Source organism: Sinocyclocheilus grahami, unplaced genomic scaffold (genome assembly GCF_001515645.1).
Source record: "Sinocyclocheilus grahami isolate Dianchi unplaced genomic scaffold, SAMN03320097.WGS_v1.1 scaffold224.1, whole genome shotgun sequence".
Classification (NCBI taxonomy): Eukaryota; Metazoa; Chordata; class Actinopteri; order Cypriniformes; family Cyprinidae; genus Sinocyclocheilus; species Sinocyclocheilus grahami.
The window spans coordinates 127,471-151,948 of NW_015505403.1; the positions used below are offsets into that span (position 1 = coordinate 127,471).

Below are 24,478 nucleotides of genomic sequence, written 5' to 3' on the forward strand. Positions count from 1 at the left end.
CCCCCCCCCCCCCCCGGCTCTTGCCAGGGGAAATGCTAGATCTAGGCAGAGGCACTGGAACCCCGCGATGGTCATCCTCCTGCAGTAAGAGCATGACTCGTCCACAAACGCTGCCTCAGCGTGCTTAATGCCCAGACACGTGAGGCAGCGATCGTGACCATTGCCCGGTGCCAGGTAACGACCGCATCCAGAAACGCACGGGTGGAAAGTCATCTTTAAAAAGACGCGACTTTTAAAAGACGTCCACCCGTGAATGCTCTTTTAGAAATTGCTCTTTTAATGTGCTGAAGCGCACAGAGGAGATGGCCGCTTGCAACACAAATGGGGGGTAGTGCAGCCTGATGTGTGCAACCCACTGCTTTCCGCCAACACGAGAGCTCTAAAGAGCGTGCTGAAGCGAAAAGCTGAGTATGCTTTGCACCTGCTGCCTAGTTATACTCACGTTGCGATCGGCAGCAGCTGGATGCAATCATCGCATGCCAATGTGCATTGGCTCGTTTAGTTTACACTCAAAGTGGATAAGCGAGATCCCAATTCATTGGTCACTGACGTGACACGGAGTAACCGACTGTAAGGGAACTACTTGGCACAAGGTGATTGGTTCATGTTGTATACGCAGCCAATGAGCTTACTGCTTTACATTTAAATGGCTTGTTAGCATTCACTACAGCAGTTCGCAGCACGCTTTCAGAGTTCCTTTGAAGCCCCCCACCTTCCCCAGCTCCACCTGTATAGATCTGCTACAGTTATTATATATGTTATTTGTGCAGCAGCAGTATGTTTTTAATACTCACAGCACTGTATCAGCGTATGAATTGGCAGTAGTAAGTTTCTGTACTTGCTTTGCAGCAGCAGCAGCAACAGCAATAATCTACAACAACAGCAATAAGCAGCAGCAGCAGCGTATTACATCTATTCCGCCAAATACATTAATTGTCATATCCATTACCATGCTAAAATCTTCAGAGAGTTGGCATGATAGAACTATTTTTAGTAACTATTCTATTTCAAATAAATGTTCTTTTGAATTTTCTATTCATCAAAGAATCCTGACAAAAAAATCAGATTCCACAAATATATGAAGCAGCACAACTGTTTTAAACAACATAATAACAAGAAATATTTTTCACATACCAAATCAGCACATTAGAATGGTTTCTGAATGATCATGTGACACTGAAGACTGGAGTAATGGATTCAGCTTTGCCTTCATAGGAATAAATTACATTTTAAAATATATTCAAATAAATCACTTATTTTAAATTGTAATAATATTGAGCAATATTAGTGGTTTTACTGTAGTTTCAATCAAATAAATGCAGCCTTGGTGAGCATAAGGGACTTTTTTCAAAAACAAAAAATCTTATTGGCCCCAAACTTTTGAACTGTAGTGTAGATCTTTATACTTTAAATACCCTTACCAGTTTGACTAACAATCACACAAGCTTTGGTCTCTTGTAATGTGTTTTAGGTGAGACGGGAGCCATGGTGTCCTCTACTCTCAAACTTGGCATCTCCATCCTCAATGGTGGCAACAGTGATGTTCAGCAGGTCAGCTGATTGTACTCTCTCTATTAGTATAAGTAATATACCTGTGTAATTTCTTAAATGAAGTTACCATGCTAAGCTTAGCAGATTAAATCAAAGCAACATTGACAAAAGTGTCTTGATGTCTTGTGACAGAGGATGTTGGACTACCTGAAAGACAAGAAAGATGTGGGCTTCTTCCTCAGCCTACAGGCTCTCATGCAAACCTGCAGGTACATGGCCGTCACTTTCTTTTATTTTATTGTTAACTTTAAAATTATAAGTATTATTTCTTTGATAATTAAATTGAACTATAGTAATATTTGCAACAAAAAGTGTCTTCTGCAGTGCTGACTATAGGTATTTGGCAGACTGTAGATGTATGATATAAATATGGCGTTTTGTTTGTTGACAGTGTTTTGGATCTGAATGCGTTTGAGAGACAGAATAAGGCAGAGGGTCTTGGGATGGTGTCAGAAGAGGGCTCAAGTGAGTCTAACATCACTGAGAACATCACATAGATTTGCATCCTCCGATCTCTCACCTTTTTAGTGATTAGTTTAGGACCTATTCACACTATATCTGAATTTTCACACTATATCAGCATTTTCAGCATGAAAAATTCAAAACATTTACAACAGGATTTAAATGAGAACAGGAGTATATACTCCTCCATGCTGATTAATCATACTACTGTATGATGATCTGTTTACTCACTGCCTCTCTCTCTTTCTCCCTACCACCATCACTCCATTCCCAACCTCCCCGTATATGCCTCTCCTCTCTTTCTTGTTTTTCAGACATCAAGCTAGAACGTGGTAAATAATCTTGTCTCTATATATTTATCGTCACTCCCTCTTTCCTTCTGTCCCATCTTACATTGTGAAGATCTCCTTTCGTTGGCGTGTAGTTTACCTGCATTTCATTTCGCGCTCAAGGGAACTTAAAAAAGAACTCTTCAGTCATTGCAAAGGTTTTGGGGCAGCCAACTCCTTTACGATTCTTATAAAACGATAGATGGATTCCACATTATGTAACTTTAATGCAATTCTTCTGTTTCCAGAGAAGTTTTCTTATACAGCTTGTCCTGTTATATGCAATGGCTGTAAAGATTCTTTGCACTTTGCCCTTGAGTGCTCCCTCACAGATCTACTGTAACTCCAGCATTCACTGACTGATTGATAGGAAAGAAAGATATTTGTCTTTTCTTTTCTGATCAGTTTTCTCTGAGGAGATCACAGAGAACTGTGGCGACCAGTGTCACCAAAACCATGAAATGATTTGCAGATTCAGGAAACTTTATCCCCTAAAATGAGCCATCTAGTAGTGCTGGGCGGTATACCAGTTCATACCGAATACCGGTGTTTATTTTTGTTATGATATGAATTTTTTAAATACCGCAATACGCTTATGTCGCTTAAACAACTATCGGAACGGGACACTGTTTGAAAGGGCTCCCTTTTCACTGTCGCACTGTGGTGAGGGAACAGCGAGCATTTCAAAGTGAATATCTTAAAGGGTTAAACAGGCCTACAGATTAATGGAAGCAATTGAAAGTTTAAATTAACAGTTTGCTGATTTAACATTCATTCATGCTTTAAAGTTGACTTGACTTATATCCTAGCCAGTGCATCCTGAAACTGGCCAAAATGTAATGCATGATTTCTATGACAACATTTTTTTTATTAATTAATTATGATTACAACAGTATTTTTATTAATTATTACACTTGAATTAAATGATATTGTAATTGACAATACATTTACATAAGTTAATTATTTGAATTGTGTTTTAATGACATAGCAGGGCACTCATAAAGATGTAACCAGTGTGTTTTTTTTTTTATTCTAATTTCTATGTTTTGGTGATTTGAAGTTTTGTGACACATGTTTTAATTGTTTCAATGTTTTTTTTTTTTAGCTAACCTCGTTTCCAGATACTCACTCTCAGACTGATATATATTGGGCACTAAATCTGTGTGATGTGTATTAAATGTATTACTTCCCATTTTTTGACATCTTTGAATGTATTTTATTCAGAAAAAAAAGGTAAATTTTTATAAGATAATAATTTTTTCCCCCACACAATGCTATTTTTCATGTTTTTCTTATTAGTCTTACTCTTGTCAAATAGCGTCTTATTCCATCACATGTGCTTCGTAGCACATTACTCCGGCTCATCTCTCCCTTCCACTTCTCTCCCACACCTCCAGGAGTGCAGTAGATCTATTTTGCATGATTGTGTGTCTATGTGCTGTTTTTTGACCAAAACTCTTCTCCATTTGTGTCCTTCATGAAGAACTCACTGTGTAGTGTGTCATTTCAGTGTCGGTTGCGTTTATCCATGTTCCATGTCTGTTATATCACTGTGTATTTCCGTACACGATGACGTTTCCTATCAGTTAGTGTACAGTATAAATGTTATAAATGTCCCTTCAAAGTGACTGTATTTTCAATGTGTGATCTATCAGACTGTATGTGTGTGTGTCTACTAGTGTTGCCATTCTGGGAGAGGGGAGGGCTTTAGTCTGTGGATTCAATGTGGACATCAGGTCTCTGCCTCCCCTTTCCACGTTTGCTGGTCTGCTCTGCAGTGAACAGCTAAACGGATGTGCCACAGCAGGTCGTTGTGGTTCACTAACATGCTAATAGCTGGGCTGGAAGTGCTGTGAAGTGGTTATACTCACAGAACACAGACACCCTAATCACCCTGAATAGTGAAGGGATAGTTCACCCAAAAAATGAAAATTATGTCATGATTCACTCACCCTTGTCTCGTTCCAAACCCATATGCTGTTATTTTTTTCTATAAAACAAAAAATTGATAAAAGATTGTGGTCAATAAAAAATATGCAGAGATTATTCCGAAATTATTCAAAAAGGATGCATTACATTGATCAAAAGTGACTGTGAAGACATTTATAAAATGAAAAAGATTTGTGAAACTTTCTATTCATGAAAAGTCCTGGGAAAAAATGCATTATGGATTCCAGCACAAACATTTTCGCCAATAATAACAATAAGAAAAGTTTCTTGAGCAGCAAATCAGCATATTAGAATGATTCTAAAGGATCATGTGACACAGAAATATATAAAAAATCAAAACGGTTATGTTTAACTAATAGTATTTCACAGTTGTACTGTTTTACTCTATTTTAATCAAATAAATAGCATTTGTGAGCATAAGAGGCTTCTTTTAAAAACCGTTAAAAAATCTTACTAACCCCAAACTTTTGAATGGTTTTGAATGATGCTACATGCTGTAAAAAATTTATACAAGTAGTTCAAACCTATATACTAATATCTTCAATATGTTAGTATACGTATATCAATATACTATATTATATACTATCTACCATATCAATATTCTAAGTATAGTTCAAATCTATTAACATATTTACTGACATATTGCTTGAGACTTACTGATATAAAAATTATAATTCAACTTTATTTGGAATACTACTTGTGCACAATGCACATTTCTTGATATTAAGCCTAAAATATGTTTTAATGTCACAGCTGATGAGGATTGTGTGATCTTTGAAAAACATCAGTCTTTAAATGCAAAATGTAAACTTGCAGTAGTTCCACTTCAGCACAATCAAATATACTTCAGTATGTCTTTAGCTGGACTTCAGCACTACTTCCGCACAATTAAAGTGCATTAAATACAAAATTAGTTTTTTCAGTTTAGCTGACTTTAGGTATACCAGATTAGTCTACTTAAAGTGCAATTGCAGGGTATTAAGTACATAAATATGATGATGTATTTTCAGTATACTTAGCATGAAATAAATGTATTTCAAATGTATTTTAATAAATGTATTTTTCACTAGGGTATTATATTTTTTTGAACAAAATTCTAAACTTCCCTTCTGCCGGAACTCAGATGACATGGAAAATAGCATATGGGTTTAAAATAACACAAGGGAAGTAAACAATGACAGGAGTTTTATTTTTGGGTTAACTATCTCTGTAATATAAAAAAGAAAAGAAAATTGTACATCTGCATAAAAATGGTCTGGTCATATTCCTATCTATTTTGTCATGTTTTAGTTCACAAATTAACCATTTTAGTCTTTGAAATTAATTGTAAAAACAATGTATGTCTATTAATTCACCACTTTATTTTGCATTTAGAGGTCTCTAGTGTAGTTCCAACTCTCATACAGTAAAGCACTGTTCAGGAGTTCTTCACGCACATTCATGCTGTGTGTATGTGTGTGTCCCTGTTTAGAAGAGAAAGTGATGGCGGATGATGAATTCACTTGCGACATTTTCCGCTTCCTGCAGCTGCTCTGTGAAGGCCACAACAACGGTGAGCTTCCTGAGATGTCCACCACTTCTGTAGTGTTTGAAGAGAAAATCATGGAATCATAAAAAGATGTGTTCCAAAAACATGAACATCTCAGTTAAAGTTTTGCCTTTAGCCCTTGCCTTTACATATACACTGTATCAATTTAACTTTTATTCACCAAGGACAAATTAAATTGATCAAAATTAACAGTAAAAAATACTTTTAAAATGTAAAAATAATTTAAATTTTTTTTTAAAAAGTTCACATTCAACATTGTGTTCATCGAAGAATCCTGAAAAAAAAATTGTATCATGGATTCCACGAAACTAATAAATGACATTTTATTAGATTATTTTAAAATGTAATAATATTTCACAATATTACAATTTTTTGCTGTATTTTTAATCAAATAAATGCAGCCTTGGTAAGCACAGTGACTTCTTTCAAAAGCATAAAAAATCTTACTGATCCCAACCTGGTAGTGAAAATGTGTGAAATGCCTAATTATTTAAAAAAAACAGCTGGTTTTGCATTACCGTCTTTCTCCAGATTTCCAGAACTATCTGCGCACACAGACAGGCAGCACAACTACGATCAACATCATCATCTGCACAGTTGACTATCTGCTCAGACTGCAGGTATAGCTTCATCTCGCCTTTCTTCCTCTACATATACTAGCACCAAAAATATTTGGACACTTAAAAATGTGTTAATGGCATTGCGTTTGAGAACAAGAAAACAAATAAAGTGAATTTTTGTCCTCACTCTGTCTTCTGTTCTGTCTCAGGAGTCTATCAGTGACTTCTACTGGTATTACTCTGGGAAGGATATCATTGATGAACCAGGCAAGAGAAACTTTTCTAAGGCAATGACGGTTGCTAAACAGGTTTTCAACAGCCTGACAGAGTATATCCAGGTACTGATGTCACCACTATATGCAGTCGAGCTCTTTCAAACTGGCAAATTTCCATCTTTAACATAGTTTATCTTTTTTTTCACCATAGGGTCCTTGCACTGGTAATCAGCAGTCTCTGGCTCACAGCAGATTGTGGGATGCAGTGGTGGGCTTCTTGCATGTGTTCGCACACATGATGATGAAGCTAGCACAGGTAGGAACACACATTGAGCACAGACTCACCCCTAACGTGACTGATAAATCTTATTATATTGATCAATTTTATTGCACCTAGAAGACCCCGGATATTTCTTGGAAAGGTTCCATCGACACTGAATCAGTATCATCTGTATGTTGGTTTATTTTGACATTAAAATACTTGTCACTGAGTTTTGCCTAATTTCAACAGCTTTACACAGAGGAAATCAGAGAAAAAAATGCATTATTTTTTTTTTTTTTACGTATTGCTGCCAAAAAATGTTTGTGAAAGTGTTTTTAAGAGCAGGAATATTTGGAAGTGAAATGTTCCAAATGTACAGTTTTATAGTGTTTAACTTGCATTGAGCTTATAATTTGTGCAACAGAATAGAAGTCAAATGCATGTCATACATGTACATACTTATATATTCTATATAAGTATGATCAGAGTAGATTAATAAGGAATATTTTCTCTGTTTTGGAGGTTGCATTTTTTTCTCAGTACTAATGTTTAATTATGCATAGTCTAATTAGTTAATTAATTAAAATCTCTTTTATTTAATACTTGTTTTAATAAGTTACTGATCCATTTACTAATTTGGGGTTGACTGTGGTTATTAACTCCCTACCTGTTTGGTTCCTACCTGTTTATATCGTAATAGAAGAAACCTTGGTAACACTTTACTTGAAGGGGTGTGCATAAGACTGACATGACACCTTCATAATCATGACATGACACATGTCATGAATATGAAGGAGATTTTATGCATGTTTATGACAACTGTCATTAAGTGTCATTCGCTCAGTTATGTCATTTTTAATGCAAATATGACATTATTTGACCTAACCCTACCCGACCCTTACCCCTAACCATAGCCCATCACAAAGACATCTCAAACAATGTCATCTTTGCATTAAAAATGACATAACTGAGCGAATGACACTTAATGACAGTTGTCATAAACATGCATAAAAAACCTTCATATTCATGACATGTCATGTCATGATTATGTAGGTGTCATGTCATGATTATGAAGGTGTCATGTCAGTCTTATGCACACCCCTTCAAGTAAAGTGTAACCGAAACCTTATTGGCGTTATTAAAACATAGTATTGGAGTATTAAAACATATAAGGAGAATGGGGCCAGTTTTACTGAACAGGGCAAGTTCCAAATGCAATTCCAAAACAGTGCTGATGGGTGTGGAAAATTCTTGAAGGGGGATTTGCTAACAAATGCACAAATTAAAGAACACAGAGGCAACATCTCATTTACATATCGACCAACGCAATATACCAAGTGCAGCGCAAATTAGCGTAGTCGCAAATAAAGAATAAATAAATAAATAAAGACGCCACAGTACGTTGAAAAGAACCGGAGGCCAAAAAATGAAGGGTTGCGAGACGTTTTGACGTGACTCCCAAGCGGCAACCTCCCGCTCTCTCTCGTGAAGCCAACACGGAACTGACTAAAACTGCAATTCATCGACTGGCCGCTAGAGGCTGGCTCCAAAAGAGAGTCAGTCCCATACACTCTTATAAATAAAGGTGCTTCACGATGCCATAGAAGAACCTTTTTGTCTAAATGGTTCCATAAAGAACCTTTAATATCTGAAGAACCTTTCTGTTTCACAAAAGGTTCTTTGTGGCGAAAGAAGGTTCTTCAAATTACAAAAAGTTAAGAAAGAGATGGTTCTTTGTGGAACCAAAAATGGTTCTTCTATGGCATCACTTGAAGAACCTTTTGAAGCACCTTTATTTTTAAGAGTGTAGACTGCCCATGTTAAAATGCCCAACTTTACAGCAGAAAAAAAAGTTTACAGCCTGGTACAAAAAATGATTTTGGTCTATATAGCTAATTTTGCCCTTCATGACAACTGTGAGGGGGGTGAATTTTTTTATAACTCATCCGTTTAAATTATATTAAGCCTTAAAGTTCTGCATAATTAAGGGTGTGGCCTCTTGAGTGACAGGTGGATTGCCGCTGCTGTCACCGCCGTCGAGCTAGGTGGGCGTGGTTTCAGCAACCAGCTCCCGCCTCTTTGCCCATTTTCGATTATCCGGGAGTGACGCGCTGCCAAGATGGCGACGGCCCGCTCCACCCACTTTGAGGTTCAAAACCGCTCTTCAGAAACCAACGGGTGGCGTCACGGACACTACGTCCATGTTTTTATACAGTCTATGGTGACTCCTAGTTGAGGGTTCCAAGTCATCTTTTATTTTCTGAAGCAAATTAAAAATAACATGACCTGGCAAACCATATGTTCAGAGAATGTGTTCTTCTGGCATTCCAAATAAATTAACACATGTGGAAAAATCCTCTCTCTTCTACCATGCGCTCTCTGTTCTCTGCGGTGCCTTCTCCTAACAACAACAATTGCAGCCATGTCAAGTGCAAAATAGTTCAAGACATGCTTTTTTTGTTTTCGTTAAATAATGGCGCAAATACCAGTAATTTGACGAGCGCAACTTTCGTAAATCACATTACGTGATTCATTTGAACACTCTCCTCCCAAAAAATGTGCGTCTGAAAGGGAAACTCCTACAAATGCATATTCAATAATGTCAGGTGCAAAAATAACTGTCCACGCCTTTTCAGTGCTAATTTATTACTGCGTGTCTTTTGTAAATCCTGACTACTATTTTAATGCCAAAAGACGGTTTGCACTGGTGCAAACTGATAGTAAAACTGACCCTTGGTTGTTACATTTCTTTAGAGTATCATATATTTTATGGCAAGTTTTTCTAAAATGTAACTAAGATTTTAATTGCAGTTTAAATAGAGTAGAATTTGTCTGATTGTGTCGTTTATCGGTTTATTGGTTGATCGCTATTTCCAAACTTGATTATAGTGATTATCGAATGGATTGTATTTCACACTGTTGTTATTCTATTATATAAATGTTTAGTCCAGTATTGCCACTAATCCATGAATGTGGAACATGTTCACAGTGTGACGTGAATGTTGATGCTCTAGTAATCTTTAATCATGCGTTGTTTCTCTTAACCTCTCTGTTGTGTTGTTGGATTTTGTTCTGTGTGTTACACATCTGGTACCTGTGTACTGCATTTTTGTATTTCTTAAAATTGAGAATCTCTCCCACTCTCTCAGGCTTCAAAAATGTGAATATGGCTGATTTACCTGTCTCCAGTCTGTGCCCACCTGTTAAAGTTGGTTTGTAAAAAACAAAATTGACACGGTTGTGTTTTATAATATAGGTGAGGCCCACAAAAGGCCAACTTAATTGTAATGAGCTTATTTTTTTCAACTAAACTTACTTCATTTTAATATTAAACAGCTTTGCCCTGTTTGTCTGCATAAGTAGAAGTGAAAGACCATAAAAACAGACAAAAAAAATGGAATGAGTGAATATATCTAAGAGAGTGGGAGATACAAAATCAATACAAAAATGTATTAAAAATGTTGATGGGTAACATTTTTATTCTGATGTGTAACCCTGCCAGATGCACCCTGACCCTGGACTCCGAAATGGCGTAAGGATCTTTGTTTTTGCTTCCATCTTACGCACTTGTGCACTGCTTTCCACACACGTACACAGTACACAGAACAGTTTCTTCTTTGCTTCCTGTTTCCGTTGTATTGCTTATGTGTCGGCACGTTTTCTGCAAGTGTTTTCACTTGCATTTTCTGTCATGTACATTCCCTCTGTCCCCACTTAACCTTGTTGGGTTTATTTTTGATATACTGGAGCTGAGGGAGATGTCACTATGCCATGTTCCTGCTGTTGCTCACTTGTAGAGGAAATTTATTTCCCTCGACCTGCACTGTGTTACTCTTTTCATATACAGATATACATAGAGTCTCAAAAAAAAATCTGTACAATACTGCGAAAATCTCACAAAACCTGTCAAGATCACGTTTGGGTCACATTTGAAAAAGTATGAAATCATTTTATACGTTTTATTTTCATTGCAGAGTGTGTGTATGTGTATTTTTTTTCGCGATTAAAATTAGCCCAAACCAAATGATATTCATTGTAATATTGTATTATGAACCTATGAATATAATATAAATGTGTTTCTTTGAAGCAATATACAGTTTATTTTTTTCTTTGATTTTGCAGTTTTGTGAGATTCATCTAATCTTTCTTTATGTGTATGTGCAGGCCTTTGTGCTCTTTTGTTGTTAAACATGTTAGTGTGTGTACTGTGTTTGCAGGTGTGTGTGATATTGTTCTATATGAAAGACTGTTTATGTGTCTGCTGGCATTCCTTCATATGCTTAGACCATTCAGCTTGGCACATATAAAATGTGCTTGCAAAGAACCTAGATATTTATTGTTAATAATAAGGATTACATATTATGCCACTTTATGGCAATATTTTGCAGATTCAAAGTCATAAAGTATATGATAGTCCTCATCTATGCCAGGAGCTGACATCTGCTTCTGGCTGTTTTATCTTCATATCCGTCTTTAACTGTCCCTGTGTTAGATGTTAGGTTACAGTATGTCATGCTATGTTTGTGTCTGTTTATAAACGCAAACCCAGGATCATTTCTGGAGTAGAACACATTCTGAGGTAAGCTGAGAGTAGGTGGAATTTGTCCCTATAGTGCCATCTCCCACATCACCCCCCCAAAAAATAAAGATTTTAGTTATGCCACTAAAATCTAATTTAGCCTAATCAGGATACTTGGTGTTCTCGGTAAATCTCTTTTCATGGTTCCATGCTGCATATCATATTAAAAACTATGGAGTACCAGCAATATATGTGAACTGAAAGGTCCTTTTATGCTCTCTATCAGTGAGAGTTTGAGACATTTTTTTGGGTAACAATTTTTTTTATTTTGTTGTGTGTTTGAATCTGGTTGTGTGAAACAGGACTCCAGTCAGATTGGTCTGTTGAAGGAGCTTCTGGATCTGCAGAAGGACATGGTGGTGATGCTTCTCTCTCTATTAGAGGGTAAGAAATATCTGTCCATCAAATTTAACTGTAATCTGTAAAGTCATTTAAAGGATTAGTTCATTTCCAGAATAAAAAGGTTCTGATAATGTATTCACTCCCATGTCATCCAAGATATTCATGTCTTTCTCACGGAACTGACTAAAAAATTAAGGTTTTTGAGGAAAACATTCCAGGATTTTTCTCCATATAGTGGACTTCAATGGTGGCCAACGGGTTGAAGGTCTAAATTGCAGTTTCAGTGCAGCTTCAAAGGGCTCTACACGATCCCAGTCAAGGAATAAGGGTCTTATCTAGCGAAACTAATGGTTATTTTCTGAAAATAAAATGCTTGTCTTGTCACATTGGAAAGGTCACACGTGACACAGGCAGAAGTACAGCCCAGTGTTTACAAAGCGAACGTGCAAAGAAAGTCAAACGTCCTTTACAAAAAAGGTAAAACGATGATGTCGGACAATTTTGAAGTTGGAGGAGAAAATGAGATGGAGTTTTTCGCCCTACCCTAACTTTTTGAACCGAAGTACCAGTGTTAATTTCGTTGACGGATAATTTTCGTCATAATTTTCGTCAACGACATTTGTTTCGCCGACGATAACGAACTAAAACTCTTTTTGAATGACAAAAACTATGACGTTAATCTATTGACATTTTCGTCAATAAATAAAAACGAGACAAAAACGTAAGGGAGGAACGATTTGGGAAGAGATTCATTCAGAACGAATCTGCTGTGTGGTTCCAATCTCCGTGGTTCGGAGGTTAGATGCGTACATATGAACAGGCGGGACATAAGCTAACATACACTTGCTGCACGTCGCATAAAACGTTCAAAAAATTTCAATATGTGGGAGGAAGGGAAGAGCAGACATATGGATAAATCTAACGACGCAAGAGAGAACTCAATTCGGTCTGGTTTTCTGAGTGCAGACACTGAAGCATACACACACAGAAAGCACGTCTCACGCGCTGCGAGTACTCTTTTGCATCACATGAATGGAGAATTACACACAAAATGATGTCGAATTGTCCGTTTTGACAAGTATTCACGTAAACACAGTTGATTACGTCTTAAGTGAACGTAAACAGTAGGGAGAACGTGTATCAGTACATTGCATCCATTGCAGCTGTGCATTCATTTTAAAGGGATAGCAGCCTAATTTTCCGAGTCATTGATGTTAATCAAGCAGCAAAAGAAAGACAGAAAATCACGCACTGCTCTTGACTGAAAAACTTGTAAGTAGCCCTAAAGATTAATTTAAATGTATTTATAGAAATAAATATGTCTGCTTGAAAGAATGAAGAATATGGTAAACAAGTTGCTATAAAGAATGCATAATTAGCCTGTATAACCATTGGTGTTTCATTAAAAAGAAGACCATGTTCTTGTTCTGAATAAGAAGTGGTTTTATTTAATTTTAACATAAAGGCATGTAGTGTGTCGCCGCAGTTAAATCAGTGTATATCATGATAAAACCTTAATATCAAACCTATATAATGATTTTAGAGAAATGCTTAATAAATGCACTGTAACTAAACCCACTAGATTTTAGCCGACTAAATTTACTGTAGATTTAGTCAACTAAAATCTTATGATATTTAGTCGACAAACTAAAAACAATTCAGATGACTAAAATATGACTAAAACTAAATGGCATTTTAGTCAAAAGACTATGACTAAAACTAAATCAAAATTTGCTGTCAAAATTAACACTGCGAAGTACACAGACAAAGAACTAACATGCGTGACCTTTCCAACCTGATTACGTAATGTGTAAAGTCATAGACGCACATTGCAGAGCTAGTGCAAGACAAGCATTTGTGGTTAAAATGTATATACATTTTAATTTTTTTTTTAGAAAATGAAAGATCATTTCGCTACATAAGACCCTTATTCCTCAGGTGGGATCATGTAGAGCCCTTTGAAGCTGCATTAAAACTGCAGTTTGGACCTTCAACCTAGTGGCCGCTATTAAAGTTCACTATATGTAGAAAAATCCTGGAATATTTTCCTCAAAAAAACTCTTTGTGACTGAAGAAAGAAAGACTTGAATATCATTGATGACATGAGGGTGAGTAAATTATCAGGAAATGTTTTATTCTGGAAGTGAACTAATCCTTTAAGTCATGATCTATAGCCTATTTTTTCTTGTATTATTACAGGTAACATTGTGAATGGCACAATCGCTCGCCAGATGGTTGACATGCTGGTTGAGTCATCCAGCAACGTAGAGATGATTCTCAAGTTCTTTGACATGTTCCTCAAACTGAAGGACATTGTGGCATCGGATGCCTTCCGTGACTATGTGACGGACCCTCGTGGCCTTATCTCCAAGAAAGACTTCTCCAAGGCTATGGACAGTCAGAAGCAGTACACTCCATCTGAGATCCAGTTCCTGCTGTCTTGCTCTGAAGCCGATGAGAACGAGATGATCAATTTTGAGGAGTTTGCCGATCGCTTCCAAGAACCAGCCAAAGACATCGGCTTCAACATTGCTGTGCTACTCACCAACCTGTCTGAGCATGTTCCTCATGACACTCGCTTGCAGAACTTTTTGGAGCAAGCTGAGAGTGTGCTCAACTACTTCCGACCCTTCCTGGGCCGAATCGAGATCATGGGTGCTGGCAAGAGGATAGAACGTATCTACTTTGAAATCAGCGAGGCCAACCGCAACCAATGGGAGATGCCTCAGGTCAGAGAGTCAAAGCGGCAGTTCATCTTTGATGTCGTCAATGAGGGTTGTGAGTCTGAGAAGATGGAGCTCTTTGTGAACTTCTGCGAGGACACCATTTTTGAGATGAACATTGCCTCGCAGATCTCAGAGCAGGAAGAGGAGGTGATCGAAGATGAGGATGAAGAAGATGAGGAGGAGAGCAGTGGTGGCAGAAATGGAGAGGGTGAAGGAGAAGAAGGGAATGGAGAAGCAGCACCACCTGAATCCAGCTCAGCCTTTGCAGACTTCATCAAGAGCGTAATGAACTTCATCAGCCTCTTTACTTTCCGCAATCTCAGACGCCGTTACCGCAAAATCAGGAAAATGACCATAAAGGACATGATTGTTGGTCTGGTCATGTTCCTCTATACTGTCCTCTTTGGCATCCTGCACTTCATCTACAGCATCTGCAGAGGTTTCTTCATGCTCATCTGGAACACTCTCTTCGGAGGAGGTCTGGTGGAGGGAGCTAAGAAGATGACGTTGACAGAGATCCTGACTAACATGCCCGACCCAACTCAAGATGAGGTGCACGATGACCTTCCACCTGAGCCAGGAGCAAGAAAAGTACAAGAATCAGGTGGAGCTGGTGAGGGAGAGGAGGGAACAGGAGGAGAGGAGGAAGCAGAAGAAGGAGAAGAGGATGATGGTGGAAGACCTGGTTTTGGTCCTCACGGCGGTTTAGGAGATATGGGAGAAACTGAGCCAGAGGAGCCTCCGACTCCAGAAGGCAGCCCACTGCTGAAGAGGAAGCTGGTGAGAAGAAGAGTTTTGCATTTGTAGTCTAAAGATGTTATCTTTGTTCGGTGAATTTTCACAGGCGAAATCCAATCATTTTAGTAGGAATTAGTCGGGAATTACTTGGTCAGGAGAGGGTAATGTGAGGGTAAAATATTTCCCTACAGTTTCCCAGTGGTTATAAGTTGAGCACATGGATATCTGTGACTTCTGTGTGAGTGGTGCTTCATACGTACATCACAACACTGTAGACAATAGACTATGGACCTTTTTAACCTGTGAAATTTTGCCTTAAGAGTGAACATCCCTCATCACGTTTCCACATTGTTCTCCTTCTGTTTGTCAAATATAGTGGTGCTTCTTGCTTTGTAGACTCATAATCGAAATCTCGTAGTCTACATATTCTTCTCCTGTGGGTATTTCAGGTGAGTGAAGAAGGAGAGGGAGAAGCAGTAGAAGAGGAGAAAGTAGAAGAAGAAGCAGCCCCTGAACCCGAAAAAGCAGAGTAAGTAATGGAAATCAAATTATCAACGACTTTCATTGGTGAAAGTCATATTCATCACATTATAAACATTTGTTGCTTTGACTTATCCTTCTGTCCATCAAAGTGCTGAAAATGGAGAAAAGGTCGAGAAGGAGGCAGAACCTGAGCCAGAGGAAAAAACAGATGAAGAGCAAGAGGAGAAAAAAGCAAAGGCTAAAGCAAAGAAAGGCAAGAAGCAAGAAAAAGAGGGCTTTGAACTCTGGAATGAACTTGAAGTCCAAAGAAACAAGTTCATGGTAATTACAGTTATTTATCTACAGTATATACATCTTTCACAGTCATGTAGAATGAATGTATGTTGATTCATGTTTAATTCAATTATATTATGTTACATTATATTATTCATATTTTTCATTCATTACTTTTGATTCTGACTGCATCTAAAAGGTAATCCACTTTCTCTTCTAGAACTATCTGTCTCGCAATTTCTACAACCTGCGCTTCCTGGCTCTCTTCATCGCCTTTGCACTCAACTTTATTCTGCTCTTCTACAAGGTCAGTATGATGATAAAACAGGGCTTTTCAAAATTAAGTATTGGGAGCACCACAGGGCCATAAGGGTGGTCTGTGAATTTTTATTTGATTTATTATTTATTTTGCATTTTTAGTTAACTTTTTTTTTTTTTTCACATTCACCAGCTTTATTATGCATTCTACAGACTGGTCATCGAGGGGTTTAATTGCAATTTAACAGCAAAAAATAAATAAATAAATTGAACCCCTGCAATAAAATACTTTACAGCCATGTGATTTGCTTTCATTTGTTTCAAGAACAAATTTGACTGAAGCTAGCCATTCCTCCTTAGGTATCTGCCAGCCCACGTGGAGAAGAGGAGGAGTTTGAGGGTTCGGCTATGTTTGATGGTTCTGGTGTATTTGAGGGCTCTGCTGTGTTTGAAGGCTCTGGTGTGTTTGAGGGCTCTGGGATCTTTGAGGGCTCTGCTGGAGAAGCCGAAGCTTCTGGAATGGAGGAGAATGGAGAGGAAGATGAGGAAGAAGGGTTTGTCTACTTCTTCCTGGAGGAGAGCACTGGATATATGGAACCCGCTATGGCCTTCTTCTCTATCTTACACTCCATAATTTCCTTCCTCTGTATCATCGGCTACAACTGTCTGAAGGTCAGGAGCCCTGGATTCTGTCACTGGAGTCACTCGATTCTGTCATCATTCCCTCATGTCATTTCAAACCTGTATGACTTACTTTCTTTTGTGAAACATGAAGACATATTTAGTAGAGTGTCAATGCTGCTCTTTTCCAAACAATGAAAGTATTAAATGATCACAGAAAGGACCAAAAAGTACCCATGAAGTGTCATAAATGTGGTCCATACACATGTAAACTATACCATATATTCTTCTGAAGCCTTCAGTCGTGTATTGAGTAAATGATGACAGAAATGTCATTTTGAAGTGAAATATTTATTTTCATTTGGTTAAGCTAGTGTGAGCTGCTAACGTTTTCGCATATGTGTAGGTTCCTTTGGTCATCTTTAAGAGAGAGAAGGAACTGGCCCGTAAACTGGAGTTTGACGGTCTGTACGTAACTGAACAACCAGAAGATGACGACATCAAGGGCCAGTGGGACAGACTTGTCCTCAATACACCGTAATACTACTACATTATTATTATTTATACATTTATAAGCAAACATCCCTGTGAAGACTCTGCGATCTGTAATTCCCTTTTATTCTCAACTCAGGTCTTTCCCGAACAACTACTGGGACAAATTTGTGAAGAGAAAGGTCAGGAGCGTACTATGCTTGTGTGTGTAGATGTATTGAGAGATGTCGGTGACTGAGCGTGTCTACGGTGTGTCTGTATTGTAGGTGCTAGAGAAGTATGGCGATATCTACGGTAGAGAAAGAATCGCTGAGCTGCTCGGCATGGATCTAGCATCCCTTGATGTCAGTGCTATGACACACGAGAAGAAGCCTCAGATTGATCCCTCAATGTTCACATGGTACAGAAAGATGCAAAACACACTCATAAGTATCACCAAAATGTCAACAGCCAATACAAGTAACAAAAATAATTAAATAGCACAAAAACGAATATGCCATTAGGTAGGGATGGGAACTGTTCCATTGATGACTTTTGAAGCGGGAATATTTGGAAAGTGAAATTTAGTAGCCAAATGATGAGGAAAGAAAGAAAAAGAAAATTGTAAACTAAATGTATTATTCACTACAATTAGAGTTCACAAAAGCTAATAAAAAAAACTGATTGGGAGCTGTACTACTCTTAATTTTCAAATCACTAAAAAAGTGGCTCAAATGAGTCATTTGCTTGGGAATTGAACTACTCTGGTCAAGCTCATTTTTTGCATTCACTAAAATGAACCTATTCATAAGAACCATTTGTGTCAGATTCAGACATCACTGCTCTTAAACATGATGTAATAACAGGATGGAAATTCTGTTTCTCATTCTAAAATTGAATGAATCCACAGGTTGACATCTATTGATATCAAATACCAAATCTGGAAATTTGGAGTGGTGTTCACTGATAATGTGAGTTTCAGTAAAGACAACACTTTTTCTTAAGTTCTTTCAGTTATATGAGGATATTTATAGCAATGATCATTCATTTGGATTCTGTTTTGCACGTAGACGTTCCTGTATCTGGTTTGGTATCTGGTCATGTCACTGCTTGGCCACTACAACAACTTTTTCTTCGCCTGTCATCTGCTGGACATCGCTATGGGCGTCAAAACCCTGCGCACCATCCTGTCCTCTGTAACTCACAATGGCAAACAGGTACAGCTCTCAGATAACATCATATTTGACTGAGATTTTATAGAAGTCTCTTCCAGATGTAAATGTTAATCTTGATGGTGACTGTGGTTTAGTTGCTGATGACGGTGGGTCTGCTGGCTGTGGTGGTCTACCTCTACACCGTGGTGGCCTTCAATTTCTTCCGAAAGTTCTACAACATGAGTGAGGATGAAGACGAACCGGATATGAAGTGTGACGACATGATGACTGTAAGTGTTTCTCCACACATATCTACATTTAGTTCGATTACACTTTGTCATTTCATGCCTGACTGTGATCATGTCTTCTCTCTCAGTGTTATCTGTTCCACATGTACGTGGGTGTGCGAGCTGGTGGTGGTATAGGAGACGAGATCGAGGATCCAGCCGGAGACGAGTATGAACTTTATCGTGTGGTCTTTGACATCACTTTCTTCTTTTTTGTCATTGTCATCCTGCTGGCCATCATTCAAGGTGAGGAATGTTTTTAGAGAAATTCAGACACTGTGGACAATTTACCACTTTGTAAATTTAATGTTTAAAAAGTTTGGTCATAACATTACGAAATGATGTTTTTGTTGTGTGCAGGTCTGATCATTGATGCCTTTGGTGAGCTGAGAGATCAGCAGGAGCAGGTCCGAGAGGACATGGAGGTACTTTTTTTACATAAAGGAATAGTTTACCCGCAATTGACAATTTGCTGAAAATTGACTCACTCTCAGGCCATTCAAGATGTAGATGAGTTTGTTTCTTTATCAGAACAGATTTGGAGAAATTTATCACTTATTTATTTTTAGCAATTTATTTAAATTTATTTAGCATTTAGCACTTGGAAATAATGGATCCTTTGCAGTGAATGGGTGCCGTCATAATGAGCGTTTAAAACGGTGATAAAAACATCACAATAATCCACAAGTAATCCACATGACTCCGGTGCATCAATTAACGTCTTGTGAAGCGAAAAGCTGTGTGTTTGTAAGAAACAAATCTATCATTAAGGTGTTTAACTTCGAACTGTTGCTTCTGGCCAAAATATGAGTCTATAATAACACTATTCCTTTAATAACTAAAATATACAAAATGTACATGTGAGTCTGTTGCACTGGCATTAACAAACCTCAGTGCAGAAACAATACAAGCTATGATTGGTGGATTATGTGTAGATCAGTAAGTCTCTAAATGGGCACTTTGTTACGGTGGCCCAGTAGTGCACAATACAACAAAATCTCCATTACACAACGGAAACATGCCACAACACAATGAAATTAGCACAACACAACAAAATTAGATCTATGCGTTGTGTTGTGGAGATTTTGTTGTGTTGTGCACTGCTGGGCCACCGTACTTTGTGGCCAGAAAAAAATCAGAAAAATGCTATTTAAACAAGTCATATGACGTTGCTAAAAAATAACATTATTTTGTGTATTTGGTTTAATGAAATGTGTTTATGCGGTTTAAGGTTTAAAAAAACCACATTATTTTCCACATACTGTACATTATTGTTTCTCCTCTATGCCCCGCCTTTCTGAAACGCGTCGATTTTTACAAATCTCATCGGTCTGAAAAGCGAGGTGTATGCTGATTGGCCACCTATCCAGTGCGTTGTGATTGGCCGAATACCTCAAGCGTGTGACGGAAATGTTACGCGCCATGTCCCGGTGCGATGAGACGAAAACATTAAAACCCATTATAAACGAGGCATTTGTAGCATCCAGTGGGGACATAATTACTGATTATAATGACTTATTCTGTCTTTTTACGCATTGCATCGCACCGCGTACACATAAAACCATGTCTGCATTTGTGATCGGAGAAACGACAAACAACAAGCGCTACTCTACACTGCTCAAAACTCACGTTTGAATCGTCATATCAATCATAATTACAGGCTGTGAGTCAGCATTCTTTGTCAGAAAACCGGCATTGTAGGCTACTCTCCCAGGAAACAGTCCTTGTCCTCTGTGCAATGCATTGCCCACACACAAATATTTGGGTTAAACTGTTCTGGAACAGTGTTGTAAATACAACTTAACCACTGATTATTAGTCGTGTCCTCTTTTGGAAGGCCAAACAAAGTAGTTTCGCTTTCACAACGAAACACACAGCGTCTCCACGACATGGTGGTGGCAGCAACAATATGAATGAAAAAGAATGAAAGTTACGCCTTCTTTCTTTGCGTGAACATTTGGGTGGTGTTATGCAAATCTTCCCACACAGTGACGTAGACATGTGGGGGTGTGTTTAAACGAGGCATTTTAGGAGGACGTGGGCAAGTCTAAACTTTTATAAAGAATATCTCTTTGGGTTTGAGACTTTAGTCTTTGCAACATTAGGGATCTTATCTATTCACGAACAGCTTGTAACACTCCAAAGAGAAAGGATAACTTGAAATCGCATCATATTAATTATTTTAATTAAATATTTCCAGCCATGCAAACTATAGCTAGCTGCAAGCTCAGGTAACTTGCTGTAAACATATCTGGTGCATCTGAAATCGCATGCGGTCTACATTTGATAAGGAAAGAACTTTGCATTCGTTAAAAGTGCATTCAATATAGTTTGAATGTGTGTAATGTATAAATGGATGTACTAAATCCACCATGTTGTCATTATCATGTGACTTCACTGACATTCACAAATTCTCTCCGGTGGCCTCATGTCGTAGTAAAGTGACCACTGGATGCACACTTCAGATTCTCTGCGAAAGTAGTGGGTCATCTTTGCCTATTGTTTTATGAATACTGCAATTTCGGACATACCGTATTGACCCGAAAATAAGACGATGTTTTTTTTGGAAATACATCTGAAAAAATGGTCGTCTTATATTCAGGGTCTAGACTTTGACATGTCAATAACACACCCACAACAATAGGTGGCGCCAAATACACATAAAACGAGTGTGCCATGAAATACGTAATGTAATGCGTGTTGTAAAGATCGTGAGTAAAAACAAAAGAATAAGAAAACCTTACAGCTGCATGAGTCGTGATTGTCACGTTAGCCTGATGGGACCAAACTCCCTTTGTGATTTTAAAACGTAAGACAGTACCCAGATTTGAAGACTACAGTAAGATTTAACTTCTACTGTTAATAAGATTTTGGTAGGCTACTATTAGATGGATAGCCTAAATGTCCTAATTCAGATGGGCTACCTGTTTTTTCTTAGTTTTTTTTAATGGTATATCAAAAAGTGTATATTTTTTAAATGTGATTGTTGGTACATTTTACCAGTTTTTACCATACTTTCAAAACAAAAATTAAAATAGGAAAAATATGCAATATGAAAATAATTGAAGACAAAATGTGTTTTACTGAGAAAAAACCAGATTTGTTTTTTAAAAAGCCTTTTTCCAAAAGGTACATCTGGAAAAAGGGGGGTCGTCTTATGATCAGGGTCGTCTTATATTCGGGCCAATACGGTACTATTCATTTCGCATACTGTTTTTCGGCTATGGTATAGTAAGGAAGTAGGCATGTTCTGATGCAAGGATCAACATTAACTAGCTTTCTCAGCGAGATTCTATTTAAACTGTTGACAGAAGTTGACGTTAAAGGAGAAAACTGACTGTAGAAGATGTTTTTGCTAATGTGTGCCATAACGCCCCTTGTGACAACTGCTGAGAATGAAATATGTAATTGTCTTGCATTATGGATTGTGGTTTTAAAATTAAGATATTTTTGTTTTGTTTTGTTCTTTCAAAGACTAAGTGTTTCATTTGTGGAATTGGAAGCGACTACTTTGACTCGACTCCGCATGGCTTCGAGACGCATACGATGGAGGAGCACAATTTAGCCAACTACATGTAAGTGTTTTGTTTATTCGGAAACAACGAAAGCTAATATTTGGTTCCTTATTTTGAAACTATGTTTTTTTCTGCCATATAGGTTCTTCCTGATGTATTTAATCAATAAAGATGAAACGGAGCACACTGGACAGGTCAATGTTGTTTTATTCTTATCACTGTCCAAAAATGTCTTTCTGAAACAAACAAATAAAAAACTTTGCATCTAAGATAGACATTATAAATATATACACTACCAATCAAAAGTTTGGGTTGATAAGGTTTTTTTATGCTTACCACGGCTGCATTTATTTGATCAAAATGCAGTAATGTTGTGAAGTATTGCATTTCCATTTTTATATATTTTTTTTAAATGCAATTTATTCCTGTGATGGTGAAGCTAAATTTTCAGCAGTCATCACTGTCACACAGAAATATGCTAATTTGGTGCTCAAGAAATGTTTCTAATTATTATCAGTGTTGAAACAATTGTGCTTCTTCATGTTTTTGTTGAAACCATATTGACATGACATTTGTTTTCATGGTTTGATTAACAGGAATTTAAAAGAACAGTATTTATCTTTATCTCATTATGCCAATTATACAGTATATTAACATTATAAATGACTTTCCTTTCCTTTTTGATCAGTTTAATGTGCCCTTGCTATTAATTTCTTCAAAATTTTACTGACCCTAAAATTTGAACAGTAGTGTGTATATATTCAAATAAAATAAAAAATAATAATAATCATTTTAATTTTCTCCGTATTTTGCTGAATTTTGCTCTCTCTTTCTAGGAGTCCTATGTATGGAAAATGTACCAGGAGCGATGCTGGGACTTCTTCCCAGCTGGTGACTGTTTCAGGAAGCAATATGAAGATCAACTTGGCTAATTCTACAGCCTTGAAAGTGTGTGTTTGTGTACAATTTTATTTCAGGAATGAGGGTCAAAGAGGAAATTGTGAAAAATAGGAAGGGAACAAGAGATAAAAGACCGACTGTAGCCTTGATTTGACTCTCACAACCCTCATCTTTAGCCAACACATCACACAGACCACACAAACCCACTCATAATACTAAAACCCTTTGATTTCCCTGTTTGACTAAACACGAGAGAAAAAGAGCTAAGACTGAGCATCAAAAGAACGTTTTTTAAACTGTATATACACACTACATGGCCTTTACCTATCCACTAAGGACTTTTTAAATCACATCAAACCAAAATGAACAAACACCCCTAAACAAAGCCTTCTTTTCCTCTCTGTTTTGTCTGTCACTATCAATCTAAAAAATCTCAGTGCCTAATGTTAAATCTTAACAGTAGTGAGGATTTAAGTGTGATTTTATTGATAGTCCGTAGTGATCTTTTTATGTGTAGAGTAGCTGTCTAGATCTTTTAATTTTAGCATATATAAATAAAGCTTTATTTATGTTTATTTATTCACGTATACCACAGAAATATAGCCATATGAGTGGTAGCATCCTGCTCTGTGACTATACAGAGCATTTTGACAAATATCAAGCCAGGCTTTTTCCCTGGCGCATCGAGCGAATGTGAGAATGCATGCAACCGAAATATCTTAATACCATTTTATTCTCGAGAGGAAAGTATTACAACCCCGGTATTTCTCTCCCGCCTCTGTTTCAAGTTTCAGAGAATTACGAATGGTCTCTTGAGAAGTTTTAACTTTGTAAAAATGTGAAACCACCTGTTTTGCACTCTAGAGTCTTATAATGGGACGCTGTATCCATGCCAAGCACACACTTCCATGGAGTCCTGCTACACACTGCTGTATTACTAATATAGAGAGGTGGAGAGAGTTTGTGGGTCATTCGTTTTATTAAAAACATCCTCTCTAGATTTACAAGACCATGTCCTTTTACTCTGATTATGGGAAAGAAGTACTATCATGACTATATGCACAGTATTATTTATGTTGCTATACTGTCAGTTAAGACATCGACGTGAACTATGCTGTGCCATTCAGATAGCAAGACTCTAACTTCATTTATCCACTTAAATACATAGATGATATATTTTTGTTGGAGATCTAAATAATTAAGATACTCTGAACTCATTGTGTCACAAGTGAGTATTTATTATGTACCTTTTT

The 24,478-nt window shown here is 37.4% G+C and overlaps 1 protein-coding gene across 1 annotated transcript in view; it reads left to right on the top strand.

The window, feature by feature from the left end:
- Window positions 1–24,472, top strand: part of LOC107596888 (ryanodine receptor 1-like) — a 112,156-nt gene extending 87,684 nt beyond the window's left edge. Inside the window, exons 70-93 of the mRNA XM_016287746.1 lie at window positions 1,472–1,551; window positions 1,684–1,760; window positions 1,943–2,016; window positions 5,764–5,844; window positions 6,373–6,461; window positions 6,611–6,739; window positions 6,828–6,932; window positions 11,760–11,841; window positions 13,999–15,305; window positions 15,713–15,792; window positions 15,896–16,067; window positions 16,240–16,326; window positions 16,638–16,949; window positions 17,305–17,435; window positions 17,530–17,572; window positions 17,657–17,790; window positions 18,280–18,340; window positions 18,440–18,586; window positions 18,679–18,813; window positions 18,900–19,056; window positions 19,171–19,235; window positions 22,285–22,385; window positions 22,468–22,519; window positions 23,162–24,472. Of these exons, the coding sequence (XP_016143232.1) occupies window positions 1,472–1,551; window positions 1,684–1,760; window positions 1,943–2,016; window positions 5,764–5,844; window positions 6,373–6,461; window positions 6,611–6,739; window positions 6,828–6,932; window positions 11,760–11,841; window positions 13,999–15,305; window positions 15,713–15,792; window positions 15,896–16,067; window positions 16,240–16,326; window positions 16,638–16,949; window positions 17,305–17,435; window positions 17,530–17,572; window positions 17,657–17,790; window positions 18,280–18,340; window positions 18,440–18,586; window positions 18,679–18,813; window positions 18,900–19,056; window positions 19,171–19,235; window positions 22,285–22,385; window positions 22,468–22,519; window positions 23,162–23,257 (3,797 nt within the window). The 3' untranslated portion in view covers window positions 23,258–24,472. The remainder of the gene's footprint in view (window positions 1–1,471; window positions 1,552–1,683; window positions 1,761–1,942; window positions 2,017–5,763; window positions 5,845–6,372; window positions 6,462–6,610; window positions 6,740–6,827; window positions 6,933–11,759; window positions 11,842–13,998; window positions 15,306–15,712; window positions 15,793–15,895; window positions 16,068–16,239; window positions 16,327–16,637; window positions 16,950–17,304; window positions 17,436–17,529; window positions 17,573–17,656; window positions 17,791–18,279; window positions 18,341–18,439; window positions 18,587–18,678; window positions 18,814–18,899; window positions 19,057–19,170; window positions 19,236–22,284; window positions 22,386–22,467; window positions 22,520–23,161) is intronic.
- The last annotated feature ends 6 nt before the right edge of the window (window positions 24,473–24,478 follow it).